General features: G+C 35.6%; 2 protein-coding genes and 1 long non-coding RNA gene across 3 annotated transcripts in view; 1 reads left to right on the top strand and 2 right to left on the bottom strand.

Annotated features, from left to right (window-relative positions):
• Positions 1–2,341: 2,341 nt before the first annotated feature.
• On the bottom strand, positions 2,342–3,263 carry LOC120423402 (uncharacterized). The gene is made up of 3 exons (XR_005606237.2): positions 2,798–3,263; positions 2,540–2,725; positions 2,342–2,482 (listed from the first exon to the last, which is right to left on the bottom strand). It is a non-coding gene; the product is annotated as an uncharacterized LOC120423402 (long non-coding RNA).
• A 909-nt stretch (positions 3,264–4,172) lies between these two features.
• Positions 4,173–5,387, bottom strand: LOC120423415 (uncharacterized). The gene is made up of 2 exons (XM_039587216.1): positions 4,920–5,387; positions 4,173–4,658 (listed from the first exon to the last, which is right to left on the bottom strand). The coding sequence occupies exons 1-2, from the start codon at positions 5,385–5,387 to the stop codon at positions 4,173–4,175; spliced, it is 954 nt and encodes a 317-aa protein (XP_039443150.1).
• Positions 5,388–20,153: 14,766 nt separating this feature from the next.
• Positions 20,154–22,809, top strand: part of LOC120423384 (uncharacterized) — a 40,464-nt gene continuing 37,808 nt past the window's right edge. Inside the window, exon 1 of the mRNA XM_039587167.2 lies at positions 20,154–21,041. Coding sequence (XP_039443101.1) covers positions 20,897–21,041 — 145 coding nt within the window. The 5' untranslated portion in view covers positions 20,154–20,896. The remainder of the gene's footprint in view (positions 21,042–22,809) is intronic.

Consider the following 22,809-nt stretch of genomic DNA (forward strand, 5'->3'; position numbering starts at 1 on the left):
CACATGATAAATTGCAGTGTTATTGTCTGCCAGAGTGGACGCTAGTTGAGTTTCACCATTTCATGGTTCCAGTTTTTGTGTATCACGATGGTTGTAATTTAATGCCAGACTAATCGTTGCTCATAAGCAGAAGCTTTTTGGCTGATTCTGTTGAAATTTTTGTTTGCCCCTTTATTGAATCGTTGATTTTGGCATGTGCTTGTTTGTCACATGATTAAACAGAAGTAGTACTCCTTTTTGAATCTTACATTTTTCTATAACATAAAGATTGGAAAATGTAAACATTTTTTTTCATGAAAAAACAGGTCAATAACACCTCAAACCTGTTCGCACTCCGAACTTTTCAAGCAAACAATACCTCTTCATTCCACCCCAAAAATAGCTTCTCATTTGCAGTTGATTAGTCCATCGTCGGTGGGGTCAATTTTTGGCAACACCTTCTGCCTATTAATAGGCTGAGACCTAAAATGGCGGGGCCCATTTTATTAGGTCAACAAAAGAACAGTTGTTCATAATCGCTCCCTTCGCCGATTTTTTTGGGACGATTTGTTGAATTTCTGGACGCGCCAACCAGCAGCCGCAGCAGCAAACGCGCGAAAATTTCGTGGGGATAACGTCATAACAACCGAGGGAGTCGGGTACACCAGTTCCCACAATTACCGGCCAATTTGGACACGGCGTTTCCGCCGGGGCGCGGGGTTCCTGGGAAATTTCGACTCCGCGGGACTGGGTGTCCAAAAGTGTTTCGTGGTAGAATGCAAAGTAGCGCACACTGGAACGGCGCGTCCTATACTAGGGTGGGTCAGAAAAGCAAAAAGTTGAGCTAGATCGGATAGGCGGGCAGAAAACCAAAGTTTAACACCCACAGAAGCTCTCCTGAAAATTTCAGCCAAATCGGTTAAGAATTCGAGGTGCCCATTCGATTTCAAATTTGTATTGGATTTTGGACCCGTTAGTATGGGAAAACGGCATTTTTTACATTTTATTCCCCTAAAAATCCAAAATTGAAGCAAATTAAATTCTGTGCGAGGTACTTATAGATTTTTATATGGGGAACAACTTTGTAGAACATCGCGAAGCGATCTGAGCAGATCTGGCTTAGTTATAAGTGGTTTAAGTTAAGTTGATTTTCCAGGGTCTTATCTCGAACCAAAGTATAGTCTTTTTATCTAGACGGTCACTATGATCAGGCAAAATAAACTGTCTGACAGATGACGAACTTGTTTTCATTTGTGGGCGGAACTTTATGAATTCGAGTGGAAGTTGAGGTGAGTGTCGAAGCTTTTCCAAAGTAGTTCTGTACATTTGGACCATCAGTTCTATCTTTCTTTTCTTTTTAGACATTGTTGCCTCCGAGCTCACGGGAACAGAACTACTATTAGACAGAGTGCCAATTTTAGAGCGGGTTGGCAGAGATTAGCCAAGACGGACGGTTTGCAAATGCCGGTGGGGAGCAAACAGAACAAGCCATCTCCAGATTAGTCAAAATTATACGCAAAAAATAATCGAAGGGATCCTTGTGGCCACAAATTCTGACCGATTACTGGGACGCAATTAGTGGAATTTCGTGACTAGGTGATTTTCAACGGAATGGTCAATATTTGGTCATGATCAATCCAAACCCGAACCTGATTCTAACCGTGGCCAATGTCGAAGAAGCTTACTCAGGGAACGAGGCCTTTATGGAACTTTGTGCAGTCCGGATTTTTCAAGATGTTTTGTGAATACACTAATTGTATGCCTTAAAATAAAACTGAAAATAAAAACAAATCAAGCAGTAAAAAACATTAGTTTTATTTCAGGCTGGAGTCTACTTTCACATAAATATATGCAGCTTTAGTCCTCTGAAATTCAACCTATCGCTTTGACCGAAACATTCGATAAAAATATGTTTTTAGGGAAGTTTATTTATTTATAAATTTATGGTTGGACTTTGACTTTTAAATTAGTTTAAATAATTTTTTAGGGGTTTAACTTCCGCAGAATGTTGCTCTACGCATTTTCTGGTATCTTACTATTGCATTATGTGAAAAAATCTGACAGAAAAAATGTGACAAAAAAAATTAAAAGACAAAAGGTAATGGTGAGAGGTAGAAGGATAAACCAAATACTATCAAAAAGAAACATAATCTAAACTAGATAAATAAAGTACAAAGCGTAACGCCTCCACGTAAAAAAGGTTCTGCTGTTCCAACTAGATTAAACATTTCAAGTGCTTTTGCCAAAAAAAAATCTATAAAAAAACGTTTTTGAAATTTTATTTCTATTGATCATACAAAATATTGAAACATAACTCCCAACCAGGGTCATCTCGATCCCGATTCCTTCGATTAATTTCTGCGTATCATTTTGACTAATCTGGAGATGGTCCCAAGGTTTTTGTTTTTGGGGAAGGGCACACGTGCGCAGGTTGGTTATCTCTAATCAACGACTGTTTGGGTAGTTCAGAGTAGCGATTATTGTAATTTGATTTGATGCCTTTCTGAAAAGAGGGAGATTTCTTATGAATGGACCCCGAGTGATGAAATTTGATAGCAACAGATGTGGTATTCGGGAGCAATTTGGGGGGAAGTTTATTTTCAAATCTGTGTTTTGATGCATGTTCTGTTTGCTCCCCACCGGCATTTGCAAACCGTCCGTCTTGGCTAATCTCTGCCAACCCGCTCTAAAATTGGCACTCTGTCTAATAGTAGTTCTGTTCCCGTGAGCTCGGAGGCAACAATGTCTAAAAAGAAAAGAAAGATAGAACTGATGGTCCAAATGTACAGAACTACTTTGGAAAAGCTTCGACACTCACCTCAACTTCCACTCGAATTCATAAAGTTCCGCCCACAAATGAAAACAAGTTCGTCATCTGTCAGACAGTTTATTTTGCCTGATCATAGTGACCGTCTAGATAAAAAGACTATACTTTGGTTCGAGATAAGACCCTGGAAAATCAACTTAGCTTAAACCACTTATAACTAAGCCAGATCTGCTCAGATCGCTTCGCGATGTTCTACAAAGTTGTTCCCCATATAAAAATCTATAAGTACCTCGCACAGAATTTAATTTGCTTCAATTTTGGATTTTTAGGGGAATAAAATGTAAAAAATGCCGTTTTCCCATACTAACGGGTCCAAAATCCAATACAAATTTGAAATCGAATGGGCACCTCGAATTCTTAACCGATTTGGCTGAAATTTTCAGGAGAGCTTCTGTGGGTGTTAAACTTTGGTTTTCTGCCCGCCTATCCGATCTAGCTCAACTTTTTGCTTTTCTGACCCACCCTAGTCCTATACGCGCGATGAAGATGCGATGATGACGCTAATTACTCATCTCTCGACCATGTTCACTGCCGTGGTGATGGTGGGGGTATGGCGGGTTTTCCCCCTCTACAGCTTCAAGACAAATTGCTCCCAACGGAACGGAACGCGCATGGTTGGTGGTTTTTCTCTCTACCGCGCTACGCTAATTGTTATGATGTGATTATTGCCCCCCGGAAAAAGGTCGTAAGTGCGGGTCGTAACTTCCAGTGGACCACAAATTTGTTTGACACCACGCCACACATTTTCATCTGCTTCTTGGAGTCGCGCCGAGAGCTCGAATTGAGGTCACCGTTGACCCTGTGGGGCGGCTGCATCTTCCCGCCGAGCCTGTTTTCGTCCGATTGGATGCATATCGCGCGACATGCTACATTTTGCTGTTTTACAGCTCCACCAGACCATTCGCAGTTGAGTGCGTTTTGTCTTACCATTGGGTCGTACGATCCTCTCTATTGAGCATCAAATGTCTCCGAAGTCCGAGTGCGGGGAGGTCCAACTGGAGATGGTCACCATACAAGCTTGCCAGCAGGCAGAGTGTAGAGTAACGGTTCTTTTTGCTTTTCGCGCGTCAACTTTCATTTTATGCTGTGTTTTCACTCTGATTGGCGTGGAAACTCTAATGGCTGGTGGAAACGTACGTTCTATTTGACACCGGGAAGTGATGTATAGAATACGACATTAGTTGCAGCAATAAATTTATACACGTTTTACATTAGGTGGTTAAAAATGGAAGATCTATAAAAGTCGGATATGGGCGTAGAATTACTGCCTGGCCATTTAATACTGTCGTGCTAAATTTATTCATGTTCATTGCATTGTTATATTAATGTAATTTTCATGAACTTACTTACTTTACTTTTATTGGCGCTACACCATTAGCTTGGCCTGCTGCACGATTCTCCGCCAACAAGCTCGGTCCATGGCTGCATTTCTCCAATTTCGCGGCGCACCCACACTTTCTAAATCGCTCTCCACTTGGTCCACCCACCTCGCACGTTGCACCCCCCTACGTCTTGTTCCTACCGGCTCCGACACAAACACCAACTTTGCAGGATTGATCTTCTGGTTCCGTTGGCTCAATTGGTCGGCTCGTTCCGGCATCCTTGCAACATGACCCGCCCACTGCAACCGGCCAGCCTTCGCGACTTTCCGGATGCTTGGTTCGTTGTAGAGTTGTGCAAGTTCGTGGTTCATTCTCCGCCGCCATCCGTCGTTCTCATATACGCCGCCAAAGATGGTCCTTAGCACTCGACGTTCGAAGACGCTTAGCGCTCGTAAGTCCTCTTCGAGCATTGTCCACGTCTCGTGCCCGTAGAGGACGACGGGTCTTATCAGCGACTTGTAGATGGAACACTTCGTATGTAGGGAGAATTTTCGGGACCTTAGGCTCTTGTGAAGACCGAAATAGGCACGACTTCCAGCGATGATGCGCCTCCGAATTTCCCTGCTGCAGCTGTTGTCCGACGTCACCAACGATCCGAGGTATACAAACTCCTCCACCACCTCGAATTCGTCGCCGTCGATTGTAACGCTTGGTCCAATGCGAGCCCTAAGGGACTCGGTTCCTCCTGCCAGCAGGTACTTTGTCTTCGCCACATTCACCCTTAGCCCAACCTTCTCTGCTTCCCGCTTCAAGTCGGTGTACGCATCCGCAACCGCCTTGAACGTTCTGCCAACAATGTCCATGTCGTCGGCGAAGCAGATGAACTGGTTGGACTTGCTGAAGATCGTGCCCCGCATATTGAAGCCCGCTCGTCTCATAACACCTTCTAGCACGACATTGAAACAGAGACAAGAGATCCCATCGCCTTGCCGAAGCCCCCCAAGTGAAGTGAACGAGTCCGATTCCGCACCCGATATCTTCACACAGCACCTAGCCCCATCCATCGTCATCTTGATCAGTCTGATCAGCTTCCCGGGAAAACCGTTCTCGTCCATAATTTTCCATAGCTCTTCGCGATCGACTGAGTCGTACGCGGCTTTGAAGTCGATGAAAAGGTGGTGCGTGGGGACTTGGTACTCGCGACACTTTTGGAGGATTTGTCGCACAGTGAAGATTTGGTCGGTTGTTGATCTCCCCATGACGAATCCGGCTTGATAACTTCCAACAAAACCTTCCGCTATTGGCGATAGGCGGCTGAAGAGGATCTGGGAGAACACTTTGTAGGCCGCGTTGAGGATTGTGATGGCACGGTAGTTCTCACAATCTAACTTTTCATGAACAGTTGTGTCAAAAAATTACCTCCAAAAACACTGAACAATTTAAAAAACTCTACATTTTAACATATTGATTATTGTTTCCTTAAATTTATAAAATATAGCAGTTATTTTAGAAAGTTTTTTCTGCTCTCGCTTAACCGACTGAAACTGAATTTATTTCATCCAATTGATTATACTTGAATTTATTTGTAGTTGTAAGGATCCCCAAAACTCTGCATTCTGTTATTAGTTAAGCAAATTGTATTCTGATTAGTACAACAAATAAACATTGAATTGAATTGAATTGAATTGAATTGAAAAATTATAAAATGTTTGAAGTCCAGAAATTGACATTTAAACTAAGACAGTAAAGAGCAAAAATTACAATCGACATTTGAGCAATTCTCTACGAAATCGGCCGATTTCGACCATTTTTATTGTTTGATTTGGCAAACTTTGTGGGGGCCTTCCCTATTACCAAAGAAGTAATTTTGTGTCATTGATTCACCCATACAAATCCCCATACAATTCTGACAGCTGTTCAAAAATGGTACGTAAATATTCGAAAATCTTTAACTTTTCAAAGAATTTTTTGATTGATTTGGTGTCTTTGGCAAAGTTGTAGGCATTGATGAGGACTATTCAGAAAATAATAGGTACACGGAAAAAAATTGGCGATATTTTTTATTATTTTTTTTTCCAAGAAAATCAATATCCCGAAATCCGTATTTTTTAATTTATGTTTTTTTTTATTTGTTTAAGGGGACAAAACCACGCATCTTTTAAGCCATTCAGAAGTATGGATCAAAATTTTGCCATCGAGTTATGTTTTTTTAAATAGTAATTTTTGTAAAAAATTGAAATAAAAAAAATCAATTTTTTTTGCCCTTATTTTTAAATGTAACATCGAAAAGTTCTTTGCATTTGATTTGATTAAGTGCACCGTTTTCATAATATAGCCACACAGCAAAAAATCCGATGGTAAAATCGCATGCAAAAGCATGCACATCACCTTTGTGAGCAAAAGCATGTAATATTGTATGAGAAAACGTGTACACAAAAAGCATGTACAAAAGAAAAATAAATAAATTTTGCACACTCCAAAAATAACATCAATCTGGTGAGAGTCATATCCAGATTACCAAGTCCGCGCCCCAACCGTCTGGACTTCACAAAGGTGAGGTGCATGCTTTTGCATGCGATTTTACATAGAATGTTTTTAACTGTGGCATTCAAAGTTAAATTTTGTCCGTATTTTTACTTTTGAAAATAGTGTCCTTGAATGTCGATTCCCGAATATATTTTTTCGAAAAGTTCAGATTATTTCCTACCATTTCGTCTAAAAAACATTGAAGATTGGGTCACTGGTTGTTGAGATACACTGAATACAAGAAAAAGAAACAGGAAAATTGATTTTTTAAGTATTACTCAATTAACCCGTCAATTTTTAATGTCGATATCTCAGCAACTAATGATCCGATTTTCAATTTTATGAAACATTCGTAAAATTTTCTGATCTTTTCGAAAAAAATAAATATATCTCAGCAACCAGATTGGACCTTCAATGTTTCTTAGACGAAATTGTAGGAAATTGAACTTTTGAAAACATAATTGCAGGAATTATGGACACTATTTTAAAAAGTAAAAAAACGGATTTTTTGGACTAAATTTAACATTGAATATGTATTTTGAAAATGGTGCACTTAATAAAAAAAATGCAATGAACTTTTCGATTGCAAATTCGATTTTAAATTAAAAAATGTGGTAAGTACAAGATTTATTTTTTTTACGAAAATCACTATTTAAAAAAACATAACTCGTTAGCAAAATTTTGGTCCATACTTCTGAATGGCTTTTTTTTCGATTGCAAATTCGATTTTACATTAAAAAATGAGGTCAAAAAATTTCAGGTAAAAGATTTGAATTATTTTCAAAAATCATTATTTAAAAAAATCATACTCGTCAGCAAAATTTTGGTCAATACACCCAAATGGCGGTCGCATGATTGTGATACATGGCGGCATGAAAGTATATCAGAATCTGCATGAAATCTGTCCTCATGCATTTTTTGCGATAAAGGGGTATGACATTTTTGCCCGTTACCGACAATTATCGACATTACCGACGGCTGATTGATTGTATTGCAGAAAAAAATCTTAACAGAACGAGGATTGAACCATCAACTTCCAGATTGCTGATCCGACACGCTAACACCGCGCCATGGACGCTTGATGAATTGTGAAGGACAGAGCGCGAATATATTGTTCTCTCTGGAGTGTTGCTCGGGGACGCGCTAGCATTATATGTGTGGGTGAGAACTGCAGATCGCTGACATGTTTACACGCGGGCAAAATTGAGCTATGAGCTTGCTACAAAAACTGTTATAAAATGTAACATTTTCTGTAGCAAATCCACTGTTGCAGATTTTGAGCTATATATTTCCTTTGGGTGATACTTCTGAATGGCTTAAAAGATGCGGGTTTTTGTTTCCTAAAACTTATAAAAAAATTAAAAAAATTGGGATTTGGGATTTTTTTTTCTTAACAGTTTTCATCAATCAAAAAATTCCTTGAAAAGTTACAGATTTTCGAATATTTACGTACCATTTCGGTATGATCACTAGGGTGCCCAGAATATGGGACTTTTTCTCAAAACCTCGCTCCACAAGCTGATTATTGTTTCTCAAGCTTTTTAAGAACTCTGGGCCAAATATGAGCAAAATCGAACAACATTGATACTCGAGGGTGAAGTTTGAATGGCAAAAATCGAAAAAATGTGTGAAAAACCCAGTTTTCTTACGGGTCTGTAGGGCGCGCCACTTCCATCCAAATATTTCTAAAAGTGAGATTCTTATTGAAAATTTAATGCTCTACAACTTTGTAGAACATTCCAAAGCTGTAAAACTTAATCCTGAAAAGTTATTTGCGATTTAAAAATTTAATTTTTGTATGCAAAACTTTTTTTTTCACCAACTTTAGGCTCGAGTACCAATGCACAGTGGTCCGAAACCGAAATCTAGCGTGACAAAATTGATAGCGGCCACACGTTAAGATTTAGAGCTTTGGTGTCTTCGGGACAAATGATCAGGGTCAATAGGGGCATCTTTTGGTATGGTGGACATTAGGGTGGTCCAAATTTTAGGGTGGTTCAGAATTTTTATTTTGGCGAGATGACGAGATAGCGCTTTGGTGTCTTCAGAAAAGTTGTAGGGAACACCATTCTGAGCAATTTTGCTGAAGGGCACAAAGCTCTATCTTCAAACGGGAAGTTTCTAGAGCCATTTTTGTAATTTAGGTTTAGGTGTTTATGAAAAAATGAGTTTTTTGAATTTATCAACTCAGGCTTATGTCGTAGCGAGTTGGTGTCTTCTAGACATTTGAAGAGCTTATCAAAACACACATTTATCTTCCAAGAGAGCGAAAATCGGACCTTTTAAACAAAAGTTATAGCCAAAATACGACGAAAAAGACGCCATTTTGAAATGTGAATAACTCGAAAAGGTGGTGGAGTTTGACCTCGCTCTTAGAAGCATCTGAAAGTACACATTCTAGAGTACATTTGCTGAAAATATCTCGGAGGTCTTTTTTGTTTAACTCATTTAATCTTAATTTGAAAATGAGCATTTTTAAATCGTTTTTTGCCCATAACTTTTGATAGAATTGGCCAAAATTCGTTTTTCAAGAACGAAAATGTTCATTTTGACAAGCTCTACAATTGTCTAGAAGGGCTCAAAAATGTACAAAATGATCTAGTGGTTGTAAAAGAAGAAACAAGTTTTTACTGAAATATTTCAGGAATCAACAAAATAATTAAATTTATTCCTGAAATATTTCAGTAAAAACTTGTTTCTTCTTTTACAACCACTAGATCATTTTGTACATTTTTGAGCCCTTCTAGACAATTGTAGAGCTTGTCAAAATGAACATTTTCGTTCTTGAAAAACGAATTTTGGCCAATTCTATCAAAAGTTATGGGCAAAAAACGATTTAAAAATGCTCATTTTCAAATTAAGATTAAATGAGTTAAACAAAAAAGACCTCCGAGATATTTTCAGCAAATGTACTCTAGAATGTGTACTTTCAGATGCTTCTAAGAGCGAGGTCAAACTCCACCACCTTTTCGAGTTATTCACATTTCAAAATGGCGTCTTTTTCGTCGTATTTTGGCTATAACTTTCGTTTAAAAGGTCCGATTTTCGCTCTCTTGGAAGATAAATGTGTGTTTTGATAAGCTCTTCAAATGTCTAGAAGACACCAACTCGCTACGACATAAGCCTGAGTTGATAAATTCAAAAAACTCATTTTTTCATAAACACCTAAACCTAAATTACAAAAATGGCTCTAGAAACTTCCCGTTTGAAGATAGAGCTTTGGGCCCTTCAGCAAAGTTGCTCAGAATGGTGTTCCCTACAACTTTTCTGAAGACACCAAAGCGCTATCTCGTCATCTCGCCAAAATAAAAATTCTGAACCACCCTAAAATTTGGACCACCCTAATGTCCACCATACCAAAAGATGCCCCTATTGACCCTGATCATTTGTCCCGAAGACACCAAAGCTCTAAATCTTAACGTGTGGCCGCTATCAATTTTGTCACGCTAGATTTCGGTTTCGGACCACTGTGCAATGGGTTAATCTCAACCAATTTCGCCCAAAATTTACACAGATGCTTAAAATAGCCCAAAAAACTGTTTCCCGTTTGTGGAGCAGTCATTTTTTTTATGGGCACCCTAATGAACACCTGTCAAAATTGTATGGAGATTTGTATGGGTGAACCAATGCCACATAATTTCTACTTTGGTCATAGGGTTTGAGTTTTGAGTGTTGAGTTTTGAGTTTAGTTTTTGTTTTTGTTTGTTGAGTAACGGAAATGGCAGTGTTTTTTTCATGTCTTACTTTGCGACATCAGTCATATTTTATAAAAGTTGTTTTCATTTAAAATGTTAGATTAACTAAAAAAGAACAACTTATAAAGATTTCGGATAATCGGAAAAGTGGGTCACACCTTAAACTAATAAAATCAACAATAAAATTTGAACTAATCAAAGAACTCTTCCCTTTGCCACACTGCCCTATAATTCAACAAAGCCCAACCGCCTAACTAGCTGGTTTACAATGTTGTAAAGTTGTAAATCCGGTAAAGCCGCCGAACTGGTTCGGTTCACCTCCATTTCTGGCGCGAGGCTTCTCCCATCCCAACCTCGAGTACAATTTACTACACTGCCCGCCATAGCGTGTGCAATAGTGGAATTCGATCTCTTCTAAGCCCATCTTTTCGCCTGCGAGCATTTCCAGATTGCATCGCCTAATGACGCACGTTGTCTGGCTTTTCTCATGCTATCTCTGGACGTTTTTTTTTCTAAGTGAAGAAGACCGCCACTATATGCACAGTGAAAATCTTGGATTCCTTAAAAATATTTTTTGAGAATTTCATGAAATAATTGTGTAACTCGAAAAATGAAGTAAAAATTAATGATTTTTTTTTCAAAACTTTATTTACAGTGTAAACCGCATCAAACCAGGAAATGTTCAGTAGAACATACATTCATTCAATTGTGTCAACAACATCTTTAGCCCCACCCCAGACAGTAAAAGAGGGGAGATGTTTTGTTCCGAGCGTTGTTGAGGGTGGGAAGAATTGTTCAAGATTTGCTCGATAGATGTGCTTCCGAACGGGGTTGGTTTTTGCTGAGGAGGGGGATTTAATCCATAAATCAGCTAGCCAGTTAGAAACACTTTGGAGATTCCCACCCGGCTGGGAGTCGAGTGACCTTTTGAAATCTTTTGATTTAGGTGTTAATTGTTCGGTTGTACATACCCCGGAAAATGATGTTGAGCTTCCTCCCCATCAAAATAGCTGTCAGGAAGTGAAACCATTTGACGCTTTGGCAGCCGGAAAATGGGTTCGTCACTTGTTTTGTTTTTCGGTTGAAGTCACTTTCGGAATTTCACTTCTTGAGTGCATTTTGACAAGGAGGTCACTTTTGTTTTTAACTATGCGCAATTAGCTTTTGAATGTTTTTTTCAAATATTTATTTAATATTTCAGAAAAAAATTGCACTACAAAGAACGCAGTAAAATACCACATTTTTTCCGCATCTTCAGAAGCAAAAAAACGTAAATCATTTCCAGCTTCCACAAACAAGTGTTCTTTCCCAGAGGGAAGAGACAATTAAAACGCCATCTAAATCTTCAAGAAGAAAAAAAAGTCGCGCCCCCCTCTCACATGCAATCATATTTACCTTAGTAGGAAAAACTATGAGTTAAACGGGAAGAAAGTTTCTCAATGTTTTACAGCTACTTTTAATTAACCGTTCGTGTGTGTGTGTGTGTGAGTGAGTGTGACACGGTGATGGTTACCCTGAACTGCACCTGACAGAGGGAGAGAGAGAGAGAGACTGGGAGAGGTCGTTCTGTTTTTATGACCTTCCGCGAGTGTGCGCACATGCTCGCCGTTTACCGTGAAAAAAGGGGTAATATTTTATTTGGTCTTATCAAAACAATGTTATAAAATGTGGATCACTTTAAAGAATCATAATTGTATGATAAAACACAAATTAAAGTTTTTGTTAGCCGATACAAGTTTTGAAATCTTACTTTATCAGTAAAAAGCAAATAAATTCATTTGATCCCAATCAAATGTTGCTTCCCTATTATGTCCCACTGGAGGGGTCTCTGAATTGTGGGGGTCAGACGTTAGTAAAAAAGCCAACCATGCACCACCCATGGCGATGTCACCGGAAGAAGAAGTCGTTTGCACGTGTTTCTGTGCAGTGTAATTATGTTGTTAAGAACGGTTCTTGCGCAAAGAGTAGCTGTTCTATTAAGTGGTTTGCAGCATTGTTATGGCTTTTTTAATTAGATAACATAATTTTACCTTAGATGAGCTATGACATTTATGGCAATTTAATTAAGGCAAACTATAAGTTTATGTAAAAATTTTAACACGGAATTCATAAAACATTTTAGTTTTAAATTACAATCTAATACAAATTTGAAAAAAATACTATCCTACAACAATAATATTTATTTAAAAAAGTGTTTTGTAAAGCTTATTAAAGTGCAGTTACTTCGAAATTGTCATTCTTTTGTGGTTTGTTTTAATTTCGTGGGAAATGTTTCTTGCTTTCCCACCTGAGAAGAAATGTCTTCACGTTCTACCAGCGTTCTTGTTTTATTGACTCAAGTTAAAGCTCATCAAAATAACAACAAACGCCAGAACAAAAATGAGTCCCCATGCAAACATGTCACGCATTAGATCTAAAAGTGGAGAAAGAATGAAAGAAAGTGGAGAAAAAAAATAACAGCTCATTTCTCGTTTCCTTGTTTGTTGATGCCTGTCTCCATTCATGCCATTATAATTTCATTCTTGTTATGCTTACGTCGCATCTTGAAACTTCTTGGTTGTTGGCTCAGTAATTTCTTTAGTTAACCCTTTGCAATTCTTGAATAAATGTTTACAAAAAAGACAAAAAAGACAAAAAAGACAAAAAAGACAAAAAAGACAAAAAAGACAAAAAAGACAAAAAAGACAAAAAAGACGAAAAAGACAAAAAAGACAAAAAAGACAAAAAAGACAAAAAAGACAAAAAAGACAAAAAAGACAAAAAAGACAAAAAAGACAAAAAAGACAAAAAAGACAAAAAAGACAAAAAAGACAAAAAAGACAAAAAAGACAAAAAAGACAAAAAAGACAAAAAAGACAAAAAAGACAAAAAAGACAAAAAAGACAAAAAAGACAAAAAAGACAAAACATTGTTTAAAAATTGTTTAAAAATAGTTTAAAAATAGTTTAAAAATAGTTAAAAAATTGTTTAAAAATTGTTTAAAAATTGTTTAAAAATTGTTTAAAAATTTTTTAATGATTGTTTTTAAAAATTGTTTAAAAATTGTTTAAAAATTGTTTAAAAGTTGTTTAAAAATTGTTTAATGATTGTTTTTAAAAATTGTTTAAAAATTGTTTAAAAATTGTTTAAAAATTGTTTATACTTTTTTTTAAGTGTTTAAAAATTGTTTTAAAATTGTTTAGGCCGTTGCAAATATTTTTCAAAGTTTATGTCTGAATTGGTCTGAAAAATCAGGGGGCCAAAAAAAATATTTTTCCAAAAAACTTCAAAATTTCCATGAAAATAGAAGTCTAATCAACTGAAACAATCTAAAATTCATTTTTCTGCATTCATAATCATATTTAGCATGTTTGGGCTTGTTTAAAATGTTTTGATTTTTTATAAAATTCCAATGTACAGCACCGCAAAAAATTTATTTTTCGCAAAAAATAAAATTTTCGTCAATACTCAGATATTTTGGAAACTAATGATGGCAAAACAACTGGACAGGTGTATAATGCATTTTAAAACACTTTTTTCATGAAAATGTTGAAACTATGGCTCGTTATTTAAATTTTTATACATTTTTAATTTTTTGCCCCCAACTCGACTTTGGTCAGAGTCGAAAAAAAGAGTTTAAAAATTGTTTAAAAATTGTTTATACTTTTTTTAAAGTGTTTTAAAATTGTTTAAAAATTATTAATTTTTTTTTAAAGATGGTTAAAAAATTGTTTAAAAATTGCTTAAAAATTGTTTAAAAATTGTTTAAAAAATGTTTAAAAATTGTTTAAAAATTGTTTAAAAATTGTTTAAAAATTGTTTAAAAATTGTTTAAAAATTGTTTAAAAATTGTTTAAAAATTGTTTAAAAATTGTTTAAAAATTGTTTAAAAATTGTTTAAAAATTGTTTAAAAATTGTTTAAAAATTGTTTAAAAATTGTTTAAAAATTGTTTAAAAATTGTTTAAAAATTGTTTAAAAATTGTTTAAAAATTGTTTAAAAATTGTTTAAAAATTGTTTAAAAATTGTTTAAAAATTGTTTAAATTTTTTTTAAAATTGTTTAAAAATTGTTTAAAAATTGTTTAAAAAATGTTTAAAAATGGTTAAAAAATTGCTTAAGAACTGTTTTAAATTGTTTAAAAATTGTCTAAAAGTTGTTAAAAAGATGTTTAAAAATTGTTTAAAAACTGTTTGAAAACTGTTTAAATTTTTTTAAATCTGTTCAATGTCGGTTATTTTTTAAATTGTCCGATTTTAATTTGTTGTGTTTATTTTTGTAACATCTCAACCTGCAGAGGGTTAAAACCCAAGTAAGATCACCCACGGAATCTCAAGAAAAGTGCAATGATATAAATCTCACTCGGTACAGTTTTCCATCCTCCAATGCTCCAATGCTGGAACGGATAAGTTCTGTGTGACTTAACATCACCGCCGCCGCGGGAGGCTCAATGATTCAAACGGAATATGACGCCCGAAGAGCTCTCGGGGTACTTAAGCTTGGAGTAAGGCCTGGAAGCATAATCTCCCGCCTCTATGCAGGCTTCATTAGCGCACGGCAGGTGGCGTGACAGCCAGAAAATCGACGGCCATTTCTACAGCCGGTTGATTGAAATGTAACACCTCTGGAGATTTAAGGTTATGACGGATGGAACGGGAGTTTTATGATTTTTTCTTTCTTTGAAATTGAATTTACCATGAAAATTGCAAAGTAATTTTAAAATGAAATTTATACTAAAGAGTTAGTCATAACTCAAGAACATCTTGTAAAACGGTTTCTCAACATTTGACTTAAGGGTCAATGAATGAGATGAAGATATGCAACGTAAATCTGCTAGACCATGAAATTGGTAGTAAAAAGAAAGAAGTTTCTCGGTTGACAATGGCAAAAAAGTGGATGATATAAACCACGGGGACAGTAAAATTTTCTGCTCCAGCGAAATTTGCGAATCATACCCTCGCAACAGGTAGCTAACGTAAATAATAACAAAAATATTTGCTTCTGCAAATGATCCTCACAGTAATGACCATCATAATCATCCTTAAAAAAGACGCACACACACACTCTTACTCTTTTTAGTGGTGAGTAATTGGACGCGTGGAAATTGCCGCTCAATTTCACTTATAGTGTTGTGGTTTTTTTACGTTAAGGCAACAAAAAAAGAAGTTTTGTGAAAACAACTTTTATCTGTTCCCACATAGAGTACCACCAGCAGCAGCTGCAGTGCATAGTTTTGTTCAAATTCGAAAAAAAGCAAGAGTGGCGTGTGCACTTTGAGCCATGCCATTAGCCCAGATTTGTTTTGAATTTTTGCTCCAGCGAGCACAACAAGCACATGCCATCGACAGTTTTGCGCCAAGTGAAATTGAAACTTTTGGCCACAACCAGCGAAAGAAATCAAGAGTGAAACAAAAAAAAGGAAAAAAAAAACTGCTTCGCGATGATTTCAGCTAGTGAAAAGTGAAATTATTATTGATTATAGTTAACCCTAATTTGCGTAATCGCCGCCGAGAGATTGAGCTTCTGCAAAGAAACGGAAATACGGTAAAAAGTCGGCGAAATGTGATACCACTTCTGGCTGAAACTACCGATAATTGGTGATTGGATTAGAAGGGTGGTTCTTTGTGGGTGCAAATTTCGAAAATTTGAAGTGTTGTTTCCTTTCTCTTGGTGTAATTTTAAAGTATAATGATAGACTCTTTTCATGGGTGGGCAATTTTCTGTTGCCCATTATTGATGGGAAAATTGGGCGTAATTGAAGCTTTAGCATTCTTTTCAACGCCGGTGCTTAGAATGGTAATTCGAGGGTTAATGGTGGAAATTTGCACGCTCTTCTGCTAATGGTGTAGTATTTGTTTTGATGAAGGGTGTAATTGCCCTCAGAGAATGAAATTCTAAGAACACCTGCTAACCTTAGGTCTTTACGTACTTTCAATACCTATTTGTGAAATAGCATAAATGATAAAAAGGTGGTTGAGATTGTGCAAGTTTACAATTTTTAACCTTTTAGCAACAACAAAAAATCGATTAAATTGGAAATACCTTTAACTCTAAATTACATCTTTTCATCCCCTTCAGAACAATCAGAGCTCATTTCATGAGAAGTTCCAAGTAGCGGCATCAGCCCAGAACCAGCGCAACTCGCTGCTGTTACAAAACACTTACCGTTCTGCGATTAGAAAAGAACCCAACTAAATCCAACCTCAGTGTTGTTAGTTCTAGCGCAGCACCACGCCGGGAAAGCAAAACAAACATTCCGAAAAAAACTGAGAGGTTCCACGATTAACCAACCAAACACCACGCACGTCATAGAAGAGGGTTTTTTAAGAGGGAGGGAGAAAAGTATAAAAAAGTAAGAGAAAAGTTACGTGTTAAGCCAGGGACATAACCGTTAGTCTAACCACGGCGCCTCGTGGTGGAAGCAACGTGAGTTAGTTAAAAGGTATGAAAAATAATGCTTATTTTAGAATTTTTGAAACGGAAAATTGTTAACAAAATTACTTTTTCGTACAAATCTCTTGAAGTCTGTTGAAAGAATACTAAACTATACTAAAAGTTGTCAATTTGAGCTTTTTCGATTAGTTCATCGCTCCTTCCAAGCTTGCCCGTCATCACTAATCTAATCACTGCACTTTTTGTTCTCCCTGTCATTAATTTTGCTCCGCAGACACCACCCCAAAGCACCGGTTTATTTGCTGAAACTGCTAGTTTTGTGCACTCTTGTGGGTTCTAATCGGTTATTCTTTGGCCATTGTTTTGTTGTCTTTCTTCTCAGCGAAAAAAAAAAATAAACAAACAAAAAATCTTAAAGACGGAAGCTGCGCTCGTGTTCCAAGTGAGAAGAAGCGCAGTAAAAACTAGATCAACCCACGAGCGATGAAGTTCTTTCCAAAGCTTTTTGTTTATCTTAATCAGAGAGATTGGTGGTGGATTTGGGAGAACCGTTTCATCTGTGCCGGCTTGCCAGACTTGTCTGGAAGAAGTGATTGTTTTATTTATTCTGATGAAAGGTGATGTAACGGGATGGGATTGTTCTTTTTCGTTGTAAGTAATTGAATAGAAATTGAGTATGGAAAGTTCATTATAAAAAAAAATCTTCTTTTTTTCTGGATATGTTTAAAAACATTGTCCCGCCCGTGTGGATCAATCGGACTGCGCACTGGACTCACAATCCAGAGGTTGCTGGTTCGAATCCCGCGGCGGACGCTCTAAAATTCTTTGTGTAAATATGGGTATTCGGCGCCGTCGCTCCGTGCCATACTTTCATACACTTAGGAGCCCAGGGCGGCGAAGTCCTTGTAGATAAAAAGGAAGACACTAGTGGTTGGTACTAGCAATGGTGGCCGACAGCTATAAAGTCAACTTCGTTTTTCGTTTTCGTTTAAAAACATTTGGGAAAAATTGTTTTATTCCATTCTTCAGAATAACAATCCCTCAAAATCAAGCAAACGAATCTTCAAATCTTCAAATCTTCAAATCTTCAAATCTTCAAATCTTTAAATCTTCAAATCTTCAAATCTTCAAATCTTCAAATCTTCAAATCTTCAAATCTTCAAATCTTCAAATCTTCAAATCTTCAAATCTTCAAATCTTCAAATCTTCAAATTTTCAAATCTTCAAATCTTCAAATCTTCAAATCTTCAAATCTTCAAATCTTCAAATCTTTAAATCTTCAAATCTTCAAATCTTCAAATCTTCAAATCTTCAAATCTTCAAATCCTCAAATCTTCAAATCTTCAAATCTTCAAATCTTCAAATCTTCAAATCTTCAAATCTTCAAATCTTCAAATCTTCAAATCTTCAAATCTTCAAATCTTCAAATCTTCAAATCTTCAAATCTTCAAATCTTCAAATCTTCAAATCTTCAAATCTTCAAATCTTCAAATCTTCAATTCTTCAAATCTTCAAATCTTCAAATCTTCAAATCTTCAAATCTTCAAATCTTCAAATCTTCAAATCTTTAAATCTTCAAATCTTCAAATCTTCAAATCTTCAAATCTTCAAATCTTCAAATCTTCAAATCTTCAAATCTTCAAATTTTCCAATCTTCAAATCTTCAAATCTTCAAATCTTCAAATTTTATAGAAAAAGTAGGGTGATCTCAATGAATTTTTTTTAATAAGATCTTTTTAGTTATCTTAAAATCTTATTAAATTTAAATTATTTTATTTTATAAGAAAACTACTATAAAGAAATATCCCAAGAATGAGCAATTTTGGCAGCTGTCCACCTCAGAAAAAAATAGTTACACTCTAAAAAAATTCCCATTGTTTTTATTAGAATTTGCACACAGAGTATGGCAATGCTCAAAATAATTATTTTTGAACATCTCATTTTTGGATATTTTTGAGATGACAAAAAATTACATCTTTTGAGATATGGCACAAGTTTGTAACAATTTATTTGACAGTATTGCCCTTTTTCCGAAAATTTCTTTAATTTTTTTTGTAAGAACGTTGACATATTTTTTGGCTTTATTAAAAGATGTGAATTCAAATTTTCAATCTAACATTAATTTACATAACATTACAATTATTTTGGCCATATCAATTGTTAGGGTATTTTTGAAAGCACGGACAATTTTACGACATTTGCTGACATTGAAAAACTTAATTTTTCCTGTTTGTTTTTCTTTTAGAGGCTGTATATCAGCAACCATTGGCTTGCTGTTTTTTTAGTTTTTTAGTATTTTTTGTTGATCTATGAAAAAATAGATATGCTCAAACTTGTTATGACATCTACAGGTGAAAAAAATCTCGTTTTTAACAAAAAATGAATGTTATGTGTCTTTTTTATTGAAAATTTGGTTCAATAAATATTTTTTTCCCATTTTTAATTTTTTTTATTTGTTTTAAAAATTGACAACACTTCCAAATAAATTTTGAACAACTTGTGCTATAGCTCACAAGATGCTTTTTTTTGTCATTTAAAACATATCCAAAAGGAGATTGTTGAAAGGATTTATGGTTATTTTCCGTAATTATTTTTTTGGGTGTGAAAAGTGGAATTGAATTAATTAATTAAATCGGTTAATTTTTTTAAGAGTGTAACTTTTTTTGATTAGATAACCCGCTCTTAAAATACAAATTTTCGATTATTAGCCTTTTTATTTTTGAGTTTTTGACCCTTTATGAATTCACGGTTTCAACAATTAATTCAATTGAATTCAACGACTTAATAAAATATCTATTCAATTGGAAAATACAAATACAAATTTAAAGAACTTACAACTGATCTTTATTTCTACTCTTACTCAATGGAATTGTAAACTTGATGATTTATCAATTAGCTATTTTTCCTATTTTTGAAAATGGCTGTTGATTTTTTTTTTCCAAATTTTAATTGCGAAAGGAAAACGGAATGCAATTAACAAAAAACTATTCAAAAACGATTTTGCAGTATTGTTTTTCATTCTAATATATATTGTGTTAAGTTAAATTTCCATGAAAAAGACTGAAATGATGTATTAAAATTTATTTGTTTCATTTTTTTTATTGATCAACTAAACTAAATTTACAAAAAGATACTAACTGACGTCACAGGTCACAGTTCACAATTTCTTCCACGCACGATAGCTAATGTGCATCATCAACAGTCCGCAAAAAAAAAAAATAACAACGAAAACCAAAAAAAAAAACTGCACCAACTCTTCCCAAAGGCGCATCAGCAGCTCTGTAATGACGCGAAGAAAAGCATCAAAACGAGCCAGCCAAAGGCAGCGTGCGGTGAAGAGGGTCCAAAAAAAAAGCTCTCGTCGAGCCAGAAAGCTTTTGTGGTTTCCCTGGTTCGCGCTTCCAGCGTGCGATTATTCGTGTTGCGACCGCCGTCCGGGTTGGACCTGTCTCTCCGTGTTTGAAAAGTTTTCCCCCGGTTTGTGCGTTTTTCCTGCTGCTTTGATTCGGTTTTTTTCGCACACACAGTAAAGTGACCAAGATATTCTTGTGTGGTTGTTTTTTTTTCTCTGCCTCGTTGTGGGTGCCTGGTTCATCAACGAGTGCGAGGTTCGTCGCTTATCGCGTTGTGCGGTGATTTCAACGAGCTTCTTCCGAGCGGTAGAGTGTATTTGTGGTGCGTTATTTTTATTTCGTTTCCTGGAGAGTGTAATTGTGTGCAACTTGTGTGTGATATATGGAGAAGAGGTGAAGTGGATGCTGTTAGATAGTTTGTGGAACCGACTTTTTTTTTGCGCTCGCCGCAAGAATTCTTCTTTTATTTTCGAAGCAATTAGAGCTGTCAGGGCTCGGCTCGACAAGAAGATAATTAGCTTTGGTGCTTTCCCGCTACTGAAGCCGACGAGAGTGTCCAAACAGAGAAGCAAGAGCCAAAGAAGAGTAGCCAGCAAGTGGTTGACCCAAATCTGGCCTTGAAGAGATTACCTTGTAGTAGTCGGTGGTTGTGACCTACAGTGGGGCCTTATCTTGTTGTTCCGGAGTGATTAATGGTGTGCCAATGTGAATGAAGAATCGGTCAGTGGTGCTTCCGAATGACCCAACAACCGACCCGAATCCATCAGTTTTGAGTTGTTAAGATTTAGTAGAGCAGAACTGCAAGAGCAAGAGCAAGAGATCAATGTTAAGGAGTGTCGTCCTGTTGGCCAAGATGGCCAACGGCTTCGGGGTGTTCCAGCTGCTGCTGCTGTACGGCTTCCTGGCCGTTTCGGTGCTCGGTCCCGGCAGTGGAACCGGCGTCGAAGGAATTCGCATGCAGAGGAAAGGTAAGCCAAGCTTGTTTGTTTAAGGGGAATCCCGTTACAGTGCGAAAGATAGGAGATAATCTTGGGCCGGTTTCTGAACTGACTGTGTGTGTGTGTGTTTTCTTTTTCGGGGTGATGAAAATGTATCTTTTTCGCTATTAGTTTGGACGCTGCTGATTAGCATTAGCATGTCAAACGGAGCGCGTGCTGGGGAGAAGAATTTTGAGTATGCAAATTTTGGTGGAGATCTCCGTTTTTATGGGTGTTTGGAAGAATTTAAATGATAATTTTGTGGAATGTAGTCAGGAGAGAGTTTTGAATTGCTGGGGGAAAAATAATTATACTGTCTGGTCAACGTGTTCAAAATGTGTAGTAAATTTGGTATTACAATATTTTTACAGAAAACGTTATGGATAAAACTAAACGTCATTGAATATTAATAAATATTTTCAAGGTTCTTTTGCAGTCAATTTAATTTAATGTTCTCCATATTTTACGTTTTGACTAAATATTTAAATTTTAATTTTAATAAATAAATAAAAAGAAAACCTAAATGGCAAACTCGAGAACAACCACGTTTGAAATTCATATTTCAAATTTCAGAGTGACTTTAAAAGTCTCAGCATTTTTTTGCAAATTACTTAAACATTGATTTTTGCATTATTTTGATTTGACTAAAACTTTTCTGAAGACTACCAAGTTTGTCCATAGAAGTCTCCATACAATTTTGGCAGCTATCCATACAAAGATGATATGTAAAAAATCTAAAATCTGTGCCTTGGGAAGGATTTTTCTGATCGATTTGGTGTCTTCGGCAATGTTGTCGATATTAAAAAATAGTTACAATCTAGAAAAAAAAAATTAATAAACTTTTTATGATTTCAAGTTGAATTTCCAAAATCTGTATTTTTAGATTTTGAAAATGTTTGATATGTTTTGGGGGATCAAAAAAGGCATATTTTGACTCACAGAGAAGTATGGGAAAAATTGTGCAGGGTTATGAAATAATAAAGTTTGAAACACATTCTTGATGTAAAATCAAATTTGCAATCAAAAAGAATTTTTATGAAGAAATGGACCATTTTCGAATTTTAGCCACCTTAAAAAAAATTGGTGGAAAAATCATAATTTTTTTTTATTTCTAAAATTTCTGAAAACATTTGTTTTGGGATGCTGAAGATTTTTTTAATCATCTAAGAAACATTAAAGATTGGTCTTTTCGTTCATTAGAAATAACCTCTTAAAATATAATGCAACAATTAAATTGAGATTTGCACCCAAATTCGAAATGCCGATCCAATAGTCCGATTTTCAATTTCAAATAATTAATCATTCATAATATTTTTCGATCTCTTCAAAGCAAAAATATTTTGAAAATATTCAATAAAATAGAATACAATTTTGAAAGGGCAAAAAAAATGTATGCCCTTCCTAACTGTTAGTCTTTGTTTTAAAATTTCTATTGTTTTCGTTCCGATCTAAAAAATTAAATTTTTTAATGATACATTTTTTAAATGAAAATTTGAACTGATTTTGAAGCATTAATGAAATATTATTATTGGTTATATTGAAGATACTTTACCACTTCAGTGCACTTCGTGTCCTGGAATATAGTGTACTACGAAATTTGTTTCAGTTTAAAAACATGAAAATTTGATGGTAGTTTTAAGTATAATAATAAAAAATAAATAAAATTTGGAATTAATTCTATTAGCTCTTTGTGAAAAATTGTTCATCGAAACCGAAAATGCAGTCTGTTTCCGAATCGACTAAATTTTCATAGAGAGAA

This window comes from Culex pipiens, chromosome 2 (assembly GCF_016801865.2).
Source record: "Culex pipiens pallens isolate TS chromosome 2, TS_CPP_V2, whole genome shotgun sequence".
Taxonomy (NCBI): Eukaryota; Metazoa; Arthropoda; class Insecta; order Diptera; family Culicidae; genus Culex; species Culex pipiens.

Excerpts from the sequence above, each read along its gene's own strand:
- LOC120423415 (XM_039587216.1), bottom strand. The coding sequence starts at position 5,387 with ATGGGGAGATCAACAACCGACCAAATCTTCACTGTGCGACAAATCCTC. Across the intron at positions 4,659-4,919 it reads TGAAGCGGGAAGCAGAGAAG|TGTTCCATCTACAAGTCGCT; the intron begins GTTGGGCTAAGG and ends CTACATACGAAG.